This window comes from Lactuca saligna, chromosome 9, assembly GCF_052625555.1.
Source record: "Lactuca saligna cultivar CGN05327 chromosome 9, ASM5262555v1, whole genome shotgun sequence".
NCBI lineage: Eukaryota > Viridiplantae > Streptophyta > Magnoliopsida > Asterales > Asteraceae > Lactuca > Lactuca saligna.
This window is the reverse complement of record NC_136425.1, coordinates 33975342-33990045: the sequence shown is the minus strand read 5'-3', so window position 1 is coordinate 33990045 and position 14704 is coordinate 33975342. Positions and strand designations below refer to the sequence as shown.

General features: G+C 31.2%; 1 protein-coding gene across 1 annotated transcript; it reads left to right on the top strand.

Annotated features, from left to right (window-relative positions):
* Positions 1-2445: 2445 nt before the first annotated feature.
* LOC145018233 (citrate-binding protein-like) lies at positions 2446-3605 on the top strand. The gene is made up of 2 exons (XM_078976135.1): positions 2446-2741; positions 3055-3605. Exons 1-2 carry the CDS (start codon positions 2469-2471, stop codon positions 3436-3438), a joined length of 657 nt encoding a protein of 218 aa, XP_078832261.1. The 5' UTR covers positions 2446-2468; the 3' UTR covers positions 3439-3605.
* Positions 3606-14704: the final 11099 nt, after the last annotated feature.

Genomic DNA, 14704 nt, shown 5'->3' with positions numbered 1-14704 from the left:
TATTTTAACAGTATAATTGTAAACAGACACAACGCGCAAGATTACATCTACTTAATTACTATTTCGAGGGTGTTTAACTAAGCTTATGAAAACTCATACACATTTTTCAATTTATAGCTTATAGCTTATAAGCTAATAATATAAGCTATTTTTATCCAAACAATATCTTTATTTTTTACCGATGTTGAACAGGTAATAAACTAAAAAGAAACTTAAATAAGCTTATCCTGATTCATCATGCACAATCAAAGCAAAACTAAAACGACTACATTTTGTTGCAAACACCCCTTTGATCATTTAAGGGTGTTTGACAAAATTAGCTGGTAGCAAATAACGGGTAGCTTGTAGCTTGTTGCGTTTTGTTAAATGCTACATGAAATAACAAACAGAGAGTTTTGTCAAACATTAGAAGCTTTCAAATGCTTTGTGCCGAACACGTCCTAAATATCTAATATCATGCAACGATGTGTGTGTGTCTATATATATATATATATATATATATATATATATATATATATATATATATATATATATATATATATATATATATATATATATATATATATATATATTAGTTTATAACCCGTGAAACCACGGCTACAAAATTAATTAAACTTTAATAGTTAGAACACAAAATTATTAATCAATTATAATCGTTAATTTGAATAAATATGTGAAATTATATCACCTTATAATTTGTATTTATTTTATTTTATTTTATTGCATTGTTATTAATTTATTTTAATTAAAGTGACTATTTTAAAATTTAAAATAAAGAATTAATAGGTTAACAAATGACATGCATTAATTAAGAGGTTTAATAGGGTAATACATGACAAAAAAATAAAATAAAATTTGTATTAATTAGGAGGCCTAATATGATGACACATGTCAAAAAGAGATGAAAAGTATTCTTTTATTAGAATATATATATATATATATATATATATATGTGTGTGTGTGTGTGTGTGTATGTGAATGAATGTAACTGTGCATGTATATATGAATGAGAGAAAACCTGTTATAGCGATTTCTATAAATCTCCCTTCTCCCTTCTCCCTATTTTAATAAAAGAATAGGTTTATCATATTAACAAATGTCATGCAATTAAAATTCCTCATTAATGTTATATATCATTTATCATGTCACCTATCAACCTATTAATTATTCATTTTAAATTTTAAATTTTAAATTTCTCACTCTAATTTTATTAAATTAATAATTGATTCTTCATTTTAAATTTTAAATTTCAAAATTTAAAATTTCTCCATTTAATTATATTAAATTAATAACATTAGATTAAAAAATAAAATAAAATTAATATAAATTATAAAATGATATAACTCCACGTATTTATTTAAATCAAAGATTATAATTTTATATAACTAAAAAATATCTTTTAAGTAATAATTTGTTAATGATTTTAATTTTTTAATACGAAAGTTTAATTAATTTTATAACCGTGATTATAATAAATTATAAACTAGTTTATTAGAGTCATAGAACTTAGAAGAATATTAATTATGCTGGAATGAAGATGAATTATTATTTATAAGATTAAAACGGCCTCTAGATTCCCAAACAAATTACTAGACTATGCGAAAATCCAAACTTGATAACCTAGTTCCACTATGCTCAATATAGTAAGTCATCAATACTACTTAAAGGTGTTAATTATATATATTGTATTTGCAGTTTACCGAAAACAACTACACTATTTATTAAAATACACAAAATCAAAAATATCAAATAAAATAATTTTATGTTAGACTTACAGGTGTTTACATAGAGTATTCAATATTTATTTCAGCTCAATGAAAGACATTTTATATAAAGCTTGAATTAAACTCATAACTATATAAAAGTCTAATGCTTGTTCCACATACGCACCTTAGAAAAAGTCAAGGCCAGAGCTACAAGTTTACAATCTTACAACCGATCCTTTAATTTTTTCCCTACTTGAGAGTTGAGAAACAGAGAAAGAGGTATTCTGGTTAGTGGTTACAAGCTTACAACCGATCCTTTAATTTTTTCTTGTAGCATGCGTGGTGCTTATTTGTGATTTGTGAAAGATAGTCAAACGTGGTCTACGTTTGATTCCACATGAGGTATAGTTGGTGTTGTTAAGGTTTCCAATAATGAGTAGCTAAAGACAACCGTAGGGCAGGGCATTATTTATCCCCAAATTAATATACATACCATTATGATATAATAAAATGTTTTGTTCATTAGTATGGCGAAGGAAAACAGTTAAACAATGATGGCCCTAACTCATTACTTGTCATCTTTTGTCGTCCCTTTATATATGATTAATTTAGCTCTCCCATAATAAATAATTTAATAGTTATTAATAATAAAAATAGAATAACACTTGGTGCAAAAACTTTCACATATTATATAGATTGGTATGCACCATAGAAACTGGAAACACCCAAGCTACAAATGCATTCTTCTTTTTCTAGATAGTTATGAAAGCTTCATATCGTCATTTGCTCCTTTTTCTGGTAGCATTGATCTGTTTCATAGACGATGCTCGCATGGTGTCTCTAGTTGATCCCACATACGGATTTGTTGATGTAATGTTAAATGAAAGCAACTTTGAGTATCAGAAGCCTTATGATACACCACTCTGTCAACGTTACATATATCAAAATGGGACTCATCGTTTTTGGGTGTATTCAGACGATAAACCACACCATCTAGGCAGCAACACACAACCACGTACTGAAATTCGCATACTTGTAATCTCCCTCCCCTCCCTCCCTCTCCCAATTTTTTTTGTAGATTCAATACCTTTTTTATTATGTGTCCTAAAGGTATACTTAAAAAAACGTTTTCTAATCTAAAAATGATTTGGTTAAATATTAACACGTGAACATTATATATATATATATATATATATATATATATATATATATATATATATATATATATATATATATATATATATATATATATATATATATATATATATATATATATATAAGTCCTATATACCTGTAATAATAATGACAAAAAAATAATCCATATCGACTTTTGTGTTTAATGATGTAGCCGGATTACACTTCAGGAGTATGGCAATTCGAAGGGTTTGCCTTCATTCCAAATGGAACTAGTGGTGCCACTATAGTTCAGATCCATGGTGCAGCACATGGTAACACCACATCGTTGTTGAGGATCTATAATGGAGAGATGAGATACTATAGTACACAAGTGATAGATACATATCTATATGATAGATGGTTTAAAGTTAATCTAATACATGATGTGGACCAAGGGAAAGTAACTGTTTTTGTTGATAACAAAAAGAAATTCAATATACATGATCAAGGCCCCGGTTTGTTGCATTTCAAATTTGGAGTCTACGGTGCACCGAGAAATATTAGCTACTACATGGAATCGAGATGGAAAGACGTCAAAATTTATAAAAAATATTGATGGACAAACTTTTACCTCTACCATAAATAATCTATTTATACTTTTAGGGTGTGTTTGGTTGAGTGGAATGAAATGAAAAAGGAATGGGTTGAACTAAGTAACGGAATGTGGAAGGTAATGAAATGATTCATTACCATTCTGTTGTCATGTTTGGTTACTCTGATGGAATGGAGTGTATTATTCATCCAAGTTGTTTGGTATGTACAAAAAAGAGAAAAAATGGAATGAAAATAATTTACAATGACAAGAATACCCCTCCAACACAAATATCACATAATTCAATAAATTCAACATTATCTAGTAAAAAATTTTAGTTTCTATAACTAATAACAAAAAGTATTTCATAAACATAAATGGTTTATAGAAATATAAAATTTTATTCATAATAAGAAACTCTGTCATAAAAATATATCAATGTCAAATCAACATTAACAAAAAATGATCATAATGTTCATAACTTAAAAAACCCAGAATATCATAAAAAACCATATAAATAACATCAATCATCATCTTCAAGCAAGTCCTTTACCCATCCAAATTTTTCTTTATCCTCAACTGTAAAGAAGATTACCATCAAATAATCATTCTTTAAAAGCATGTGCATAACCTTCTTATAGTCACAGGTAGTTAAACCAACAACTTTTTTTTACCTCAGAATAAAGTTTTTAACGTAGTTCTTCTTTATCTCTCTTGATTCCAAAAAATGCATTGAAGGTGCTTGTTGCATTATCAATATTTGAACTAATTATTGTTGAATTAGGTTTCTAAGCCTATAACTATAATTGGTATATACTTGACTCAATAATAGCATGGTTCATTTCGGGTTGCCTTCACCAGAACAATTTAACAGGATGGATATTTGAGAAAGAGGTTATTTGTGATTTACTAATATATTATAAGTGTGTGTATATATATATATATATATATATATATATATATATATATATATATATATATATATATATATATATATATATATATTAATTGAGAAATCATATTATTTCATTAATATTGGTCAAAAATTAATTTTAAATTAATTGAGTGATCAAAAGAGCTTAATTAAATTAAGGGGACCGATTAAGTAAATCAGTAATACATATAGTTTAGGTCAATGATCCATGGTTGATTAGTGATGGACTAAGTTTATGTGAGAGTCCATGAAGTGTTAGTCCATAAGACTTATCATATGGATTATTGGATTAAAGGCCCAAGGAATGAATTAGGGTTTACAAGTTGAAACCCTAGGAATTCCACACTTTAAAAGTAACCCATTAGCTCCAATTCAGGACCCCAAGGGTTCTAAGAGAACCCTAGCCGATTTTGGTGGTTCTAGCCTCTCTCTAAAAGTCCTCCATTTGTTCATGGTGTTTGTGACTTCATTGAGGCATCACACTTGAGGTGCTAAGCTCTTGAAAGGCCAACAACTACAAGCTACAAATAAGAGGTATTCTTCTAACTAGTTTTATGATTCATGTACCAAATTTGTATGTTATATTAGTTTCATGCTTAGGATAATTTTTTGTTGCATGTATAACTAGAGAAAACTAGATCCAAAGCATTAGGGTTGTATGTGCACCATATGAGTGTTATAGTACTTAAAACCCAACAGTGGTATCAGAGCTTATGGTAGTTTTCTGTTATATTGATGTATTGGTATTATTTTCAAAGCTGAAAAAATCAATTTTTTTTGGACTCTGCCTGATCACCACGAGGTGGTCAAAATTACCATGAGGAGGTGACGGGTCTGGTAGATTTTTCTGATTTTTTTGGCTTAATTTGGATTCGGATAATTATTATAAATTGTTTTGTTGATAAAAAATTCGAATTTTATGATTATGAAAATAATTATCCTCATCTTAATTAAAAGATAATTGTCAAAATTTTAAGATAATTGATAGTTTATATGAAAAACAACTATTTGTAAAAATTGAAATTATTTTACTACACAAGTATTTTGTCAAATTGGTAAATGATAAATTATATGATAATTGCATTAGTTAAAATTTGATCTAAATGTTTCTTGAAGAGTTTCATAACTTCTCCTCAAGTTATGGAACTTGAAAAGTCTCATTCATCAAACAAATTAACACTTTAAGTTATGGAATTCAAGAGTCTTGAAAGGTTACAAAACTTGTCATCAAGTTTTAGAATCCAAAATGTTTTGAAGAGTTACAAAACTTGCCATCAAGTTTTGGAATTTAAAATTTGATTAAAAAAGTTTTAATCGTGAAATATTAAATACTAAACCTTTTGACTTCATAACTTAAGTTTAGACTTAAAAGTTTTTTAATTATGGTTTTGTTGATAATTCATTATAAGAATAATTAAAAGAGTATTAATAAATTCATAATTATATGGTTTGAGTTTAATTAAATTAAAAGTCTTGTTTAATTAATAGATTAAACCACCTAGTATTTTAAATGTTTAAAATACACCCTTATACTATATAAAATTAAAAGTTTAATATATTGTATATGTATAAGTTAAAAGTCAGTCTTACCGTTAGTATGTCTCATTCACAAAACTGGTCTATAAGGGGTGTTTAAGGAAGCGGTCTGTAAAATGACTGCCATTGGGTATTCATTCTTACCCACCGCACTCTTGACTAGTGGAGGGTCATTAGCCGAACAAGTTTGATAGGACATTTAAATACTCATTAAAAGTATGATGAAATATTAAGTAACTAAACCTTTTATAAATTCCCAATCTTAGTTACTAAGGAAAAATGTGAATTCAATGCTAACCTATGAAATTGCACATTACACCTTATTATTTGTTAGTGGAGCGTGCGTGCTTAACCAGCACACTAATATGGTACTAATGAAGGATGACAATGGGTAGCTCATAGTTTGTCATAGATCAATGGAGCGTGTATGGTTAACTAACACATTGATTAGGTGATAAATGACTTCGAGAGTACCAAGCTGGTTTGCATGGTTATTCACACCTTGTTTTTGATCCTAGGCATCCCAGTTACAAACTTGAAGGGCATAATCGAGATTAAACATGCCATTGAAAAAGTTTAATGAATCTTAAAGAATCTAGGAATTTCAATTCATTTAAAACCTAATGCTCTTTTTCGTTTTTCATGGTGGAAATTGGTAAATCATCATTTACCTACCTTCAAATATTTTGCAATTGGATTACGGCATCCCTTTTCCAAATTATAGAATATTGTTTTGGGTCCTAGCCTTAATATTTCATTTTGGGTGTTATATTAAGGACTTAAATCAACTAACTTGAATTTCTCCCCTTATATATGTCTAGGTCCGACAATTATGGTCTGCCTTATCCTGTTGGAAAAAGCTTTCCACATGAAGATGATATTCCACAATATCATACGTTACTTCCTCCACCTACTCCAATAATTCTCCCTGACCCACATGTTCGTCGACTTGAAAAGTTCAAGGTCACTCAAACTATATTGGCAAGCAAACACCAAGATGGAAGGTCTGTGTGTGCACATGTCTTGGAGATGAAGTCACACATTGACAGGCTAGGAATGTTAGGAGTCGTTGTGTTGAGAAAATTGACTATTGACTTGGTTCTTCAATCACCTCCCAAGTCGTATAATCAGTTTGTTAAAGACTACTATGTGACAGATCACGACGTGGCCCTCATCGATCTTACCTATATGCTAATTGATGTTGAATCAACAAAGATTTGGCGTACTGGTCAAGTAAATATGATTGGAAGATCTACATCCTAAATTTCCATGGACATTAACAATGGCGACATTGGAAGACCATAAAAAGTCTTCTCTTCCCAATGGAAAGGAATTGGCCAAGGTCAAACCATTCGACCAAGTGGTAAAGAGAAAGGCTAAGTCTGTGATTGTCCCGTGTACAATTCCAAAAGAATATGTTTGCTTCTATGGCTAAGAGAAGTGATAGTGGATGTGAAGCTGTCATATTTACCTAAAAGACCACAAGGATGGTAAAGTCAGATTGTTTAGCTCTGCTTTAGGTAAGTCCACTATCTAACTTTATTAAGTTCCTATTTCTAGATTTTTAATACATGATGTGATAAGATTATATTTTGATGTTTTGAAGGATCGAAGAAGAGAAAGGAAGCTTAATATTCCTGCCAAACTAATTCTCCATTTCCTGTTTAAACTCTTTGAACTTTTCAAACGTTTCCGACTTATGCTTGATTAAGTATACATAACCATATCTACTATAATCATCAGTAAAAGTCACATAGAAGCGGTTAGCATCCCTCTTGGAGGTTCTGAAGGGTCCACACACATCTGTGTGTATGAGGTCCGACAAACCTTCACCTCTAGCACAAGTACCAGTGAAGGGTGACTTTGTTATTTTTCCAAGTAAAAAAGACTCACAACTATCATCTAACTTTAAGTCAAATGACTCCAAGACTCCAACCTTCTGGAGTTGGCCTATGCGCTTCTTGTTAACATGTCCAAGATGACAATGCTACAAGGATGTTTTATCCAAACTAGTGGAAGAAGTGATATGTATTACATTATTTCCTAAGTTGTCTACAATCGACACAGTATCATATACACCATCACAAGGTAATTCTTTAAAATAAAGAATATTATTATAAAAGGCATTAATACCATCAACTTCATTATCAAATGAAAAAGTAAATCCTTGTTTGTACAAACCATGAAAGGAAATAATATTTCTTGCCATTTCAGATGAGTAACAACACTTATTCAAATCTAACACCAACCCACTACTTAGCAATAAAGAATAAACTCCAATCTTGGTGACATGTGATGCTTTCTTATTCTCCATGATCAAGTTTATCTTTCCGTGCTCCACATCCTCACTTCATCTTAGGCCCTTCAAATCAGAACAAATATGAATACCGCAACCTGTATCAAGAACCCAAGAAGTAGCATGTGGTGATTTATTAGACAATATAGTGTAAATACCTGCATGGGTAGGTTTGACCTTACCATCCTTAATATCTTACAGGTACTTGGGGGTAGTGTCGTTTCCAGTGCCCCTTTTCCTAACAATAAAAGCATTGAGCTTCCTTAGGGTTTGAAGAAGGAGTGATGGAACCACCTTTGGTTCCACTTGAAGAGGACCCATACAGGGACTTTCCCTTGGTACCCTTCAAAGGGGTTTTCCTCTTCTTCCCTCTACTTTGTCCGATTGCCAAGATAGGGGCGGAGTTAGGAGTAGGAGTGGTAACAACCGATTTGCCCTTGAGACCACTTTCGGCAGTCTTCAAAAGTCCTTAAAGTTTGTTGAGTGTAACTTCATCCTTGTTCATGTGATATGTCATTCGGAATTGATCATAACAAGTACGTAAGGAGTGCAATATTATGTCAATAGCCAATTCCTCGGGGAAGTTCACATTCAATTTCAGCAAATGGTCCACATACCTTTGCATTTTCTGTAAGTGGCCAATGATGGATTCACCATCTTTCATCTGGGTTGTTATCATGGAATATATGATATCATAACTCTCTTGACGAGAACTTTGATGGTAGCGGTCCATCAAATCCATATGCATCTCAAAAGGGTAAAAGTCCTTATAGGACTTTTGGAGTTTCTATTGGATAAGGTGTCTAAGTCCATAACTATTTCTGGTATGTACTTGACCCGGTTTGGCATGGTCCATTTGGGTTGCATGGCATCATGCATTTGGATAGACTAAAATGAGAGAAATAACACTTATGGTTTATTAATATATTATAAGTTCTAAGATATTAATAATATTATTTAATTAGTATTGATCAAGAATTAATTTGGAATTAATTAAGTGATCAAAAGGAGACTAATTAAATATATGGGTTGATTGTGTAAATCATCCATACTTATATAGTGGGCTAATGCCTCATGGATTATCAAGTTGGGCTAAAACCCATAGGATGCTTCATGGATGCTCCATGGTGTTTGTAGAACCCATGGGTCATGGAATAAAAAGTCATGAGAATTAGGGTTTACATGGTGTACCCCTAATTTTAACTCACTATATAAGGATCCTTATGTTCACCAAAATCGACACTTAAGTAAGAAAGAAGAAGGCTAGCCGATTTCAAGTAGTGTGACATTTCTCTCAAGTTTATTCCAAGTGCATTTGGTGTTGTGTGAGACATTTGAGGCATCACATTTGGGGTGTTAGGCTCACAAGGTTTTCACGGAATCCAAAGTACTACAAGGTATGTTTTCTTACTAACTTTTATGTTTAAAAGTTCCCCGTGTATGCTAGATAGGATTATGAACCTTGGAAAAATCATTTTGCATGTATCTTAGTCAAACATAGATCCAAGGTTTCTAGGGTTGCATGTACACCTTAGAAGTGTTAGAAGGCTCAAAACCCTTCAGTGGTATCAGATCCTAGGCTTGTTTGTTTGATACTTGATGCAAAATGGCTGAAAAAAGTCGAAATTCTTGCTGTCTGCATAGGGGACTCGTCGAGTCCATGGGGAGACTCGACGAATCCAAGCGTATCTTCAACCAACTCGGCGAGTCAGTTCTTGCACTCGACGAGTTGGCCAGGTATAGTGCAGATTTTTGATTTTTTCTGCTGGAAATGGACTAGAAACATTACCCTAAACTGTTTTGGTGTTATAAAAATTGTTTTAGATGGTGTAGTGGTTGTTCTAATCCATATACAATGGCTAATATCAGATTCCATGTTTATATGTGTTCATATGTTCATGAAATTTTGATATGAATCTTCATGTTCTTTTGAGTTCTTGATAGATTATTAGAATTACCTGTTGAATGCTTAATTCATGATCATTATGTGTTTTAATGGAATCCATAATTTGTCCTCAAGTTATGGATTACCAAAAGTTTTCTTTTAAAGTTCATTATTAAACACATAGGTTACATAAAATGAAAAGTCACTCATTTTAATGAACCATTTAACTCATAAGTTATGAATTGAAAAGTTTTGTAAAGTTACAAAACTTGCCCCTTAAGTTTTGGAACATGTAAAGTCATCTAGTAAACTTTAGTTATTTTACCGTTAGTAGGCCCCATTCACGAAGCCGGTCTATAAGGGGGGTATAAAGTTGTTGCCTATAAAATGGCAGCTTAATGAGTGTCCATTCTCACCCACCACTTCCTTGACTGGTGGAGGGTCGTTAGTTGAACGGGTAGGATAATGACTTTAAATCCCCATTAAAAGTATAATGATACTAAAGTAACTAAATGTTTTATAAATTCCCAGTGTTAGCTACTTTAGGAAAATGTGAATAAGGTGCTACCCCATTAAATTACACTTTACACCTTGATTAAGTCGTTATTTGAGCGTGTGTGGTTAACCGGCACACTAACTTCGACTTAACAAGGTAGGAAAAGGGTGACTTAAGGTTTTTCAAAGGTCGGTGGAGTGCGTGTGGCTAACCGACACATCGATTGAGTGAAGATTGTCGTGCAAGGACTTTTGAAAGGACTTGGCGAGTCAGTAGTGTGACTCGGCGAGTCAACTAGGGTTTCCCCGACATTTGGACATGCATGAACTCTATGAGTTTCATGGAAACTCGACGAGTCAACTGGGGATTTCACTACCTATTGAGTTCAGGAAGGACTCGACGAGTCAATGAACTGCACTCGACGAGTCGGGTCAACATGGACTGTTAACCTTGACCGTTGACTTGGACTTTGACCAAGGGTTGACTAGTTGACTTCTGGGGTGTTTTGGTAAATTGGAATTTATGGAAAAGGTCTTATGGTAATTATAGGTGTTGGAGTTCGTGACCGTGGCTCGAGAATTTGAGTTATCACTTCGATTCAACAGTTGAGAGGTGAATTATCCTCAGTATACTAAGGGGTCGAAGGCACCAATGCCGGCCCATTAGATATGTTATCCTAGCAATTGGTAGTATGTTGAGTATGAGATAGTATTGCTTGCTAGTTGATATGCCAGTTTGGTAGATCTGTAGGACTACCTGTATTATTATGCGATTATCTGTATGCGCATTAGTTATGTTATATGTCAACATATTATGTGGGTTGGGTTGAGGTTATACTGCTCTGTGCGGTGGCCAATAAACCCTAAAGTATTCCAGATATGAGCCGAGGGCCAGGCGGGGCATGTCAGACTCATACTGAGGACTTGGGAGCATTCCAGATACGAGCTGAGGGCCGAGTAGGCATGCCAGACTCGTACTGTGGGCTTGGGAGCATTCTAGATATGAGCTAAGGGCCAGGTGGGGCATACCAGACTCGTACTGTGGGCTCGGTGGCAATCCAGATGTGAGCTGTGGGCCCGGAAGGCAATCCAGACTCACATTGTGGGCCCAGAGGTAATCCAGTTTGTAAAGTTGTGGACCCAGTACATGCTGTTATTTGTATATGTGTTATGTGTAATGTATCGGTATTTTGGGGGAACTCACTAAGCTTTGGGCTTACAGTTTTAGTTTTTGTTTCAGGTACATTAGATGATCACGGGAAGGCAAATGCGTGACCGTGCAGCTCCTCATATTTGTGTTTATGTTTTTGGGATACTCTGATAATACACTATTTTGAAAACAAATTTTGTAATAATTAATGGTTTTGAAAAGTTTGAATTTAGCATGATTTTATGGATGTTACAGGTTTTTTTGTGACATGGAAGAAAAGGTGTTGAAAAGGTTTTGTGGATGGAATTTTAGTGAGGGTGAGGCATGATTGAAAAAGTTGCCGGAAAATGGTAGTTGTGGTGAGCTTTGTGAGTTGAGGAGGGGATGTGTTTGTGTTTAGAGGAGGAGTGTTTGAGTTTTGATCCATAGTTGGTTGAATGTCAATTGATTGAGTTGTGTGCAAAAATTGAAATTGAGAGAAATATATGTGTTGTGTAGCTAAAAATTAGATATGTATGTATATTTATAATAGAGTTAAAATGTAAAAAAAAAATTACTTTGTGATTGTTTGTGAACGATCGAAATTGTTACCGTTTGTTCGAAAATTCAACGAAAACAACCATGTTACCTCCCATTACCACCATAATGGCTAATAATGCGTCTTGGGGGGCAGTGTTCAAGGTGTTATGGCGACATTTTATGGGTGCCAGTTCATAATAACGCGTATGGATGTTGCCCATACCAAGCGCTCTTATTCATTTGAAACTTTAATGACTCTCTAGTTTTTTTATTAATAATGATTGCAATCAAAGTTTTTTTTTTTTTTTTTTTTAAATAATTGTATTAAATAATACTTTAATAATAAATTTCTTTACATTTCAACTAATTAACTATTATAAGTCAAGACTTTTTGCAACTTATGATATGTTAATTGGTTGATGTAGAGTGTATATATATATATATATATATATATATATATATATATATATATATATATATATATATATATATATATATATATATATATATATATATATATATATATATCCGGTAAGAAATTTTTTTTGGTAGGAAGGTAAGAAGTTTTTTTTCTACATATTTTTTTGACGAGCAAAATAAATGAATCACTAGATGATTCATTTGTAAGATGATTCACAAGAAAAAATTCCCAAAAAAACATCTTTATGATTCATTTTTAAGTAAATTAAGAAAAAATTCATTTTTATGACAATTTTAGTGAATAACAACAAAATCATTATATAAATGAATTATCGAGATGTTTTTTTGAGAATTTTTTCTTGTGAATCATCTTACAAATGAATCATCTAATGATTCATTTTGTTTGTTCGCGAAAAAAATATGTAGAAAAAAAAACTTCTTACCTTCGTACCAAAAATTTCCTTCTTATTTGATCTTGACTATATATATATATATATATATATATATATATATATATATATATATATATATATATATATATATATATATATATATATATATATATATATATATATATATATATATATATATATATATATATATATATATATATATATATATATATATCGTGGATGTAGATTAGATTGTTAAGATTTTTAGATTAAAATTCAGAAAAAAGCTAAGAAGACAAAATTTTCTACAACTTGAACAATAATATTGTTATTTAAAATGATTTTTTTGTCAAATATACTATTATTATGTATTTCTTTCTATTTTCTTTCTTTATGTTAAACTTATTTTGTTTCTTTTACATATTGCTTTCTATTATTAGAGTTTATGTTTTTTTTTGTTTGTTATTTTAATACTGTTTCTTAATTCTCTAATTTTTAATTGAAAGTTATCGTTTGTTATTGTGTCTATTATTATTAAAGTTTATTCTTTTGTTTGTGGTTTAATATTGTTTCTTAATTTTTTAATGTTCCTTTGAAACTTATATTTTGTTGTTGTTTTATAATTTATCAACAAAATTAACATTCAAAATAATCAAAATGTTTGAAAGAAAGTGATGGATAACATTAATAACATATAAAGAATAACTAAATATTAATAACAAATAATTTGATGAAATGATTAGTACAAAAAGTTATTAATTCTAAATTAATAATAATGATACAAATATTTTCAATATCATACATGTATCTATGATATAATTATATTATTTTAGTCAACGTACTGTATTTGTTATAATTTTGATCACCATAGTTTTATTTCTGTTAAACTTGCGAGTTATGTTAGATATATCATATAGAGAGTTATGTTAGATAAGTCTTCACATAGAATCTTTATTTTAACTCATTGAAAGACACTTCATTGCTCGAATTAAACTCATAACTATATAAAAGCTAAGGGAAAATGACTTATAAGGGTAACTATGTTTCAAAATCGTTCAAAAAATATCATTCAAGTTTGATGTGTTCAAAAAACACCATCCAAGTAAAGCATTTGTACAAAAAACACCAACGAAGTACATTCTTTGTTCAAATTTGACCTTGTGATAACCGATAATTACCGGTAAAAAATAAGTTAAGGAAAAAAACAGTAGGAAATGACTCAAAGGGGTAACTATGTTTCAAAATCGTTCAAAAAACACCATCCAAGTTTGGTATGTTCAAAAAACACCATCCAAGTAAACTTTTTGTACACAAAACACCAACAAACTATATGTTTTGTTCAAATATTACCCACCAGTAACTGGCTCTTACAAGTCAAATGATGACTTGGCTTAACTATTATAACATAACATAATAATTATTGACAAAACAATAAATGATATATTCCTCCTTTAAAAGTCGATCTAGGATTTCTTCATCAACGAATGACTTCATCTTCTCCTATGATTGTTCTTCTTCTTCTAAAGTGATGATCTCAAACTCAAGTCTAAAACCCTAATTCTTGACTTAAGGAAAAAAGGGCTCCAATGGCCTCCCTCCCCCCTAATGCCCAAATCCATAAAAATCCTAAAAAGGTATCCAAGCCCAACTACAAGGCCTCTAA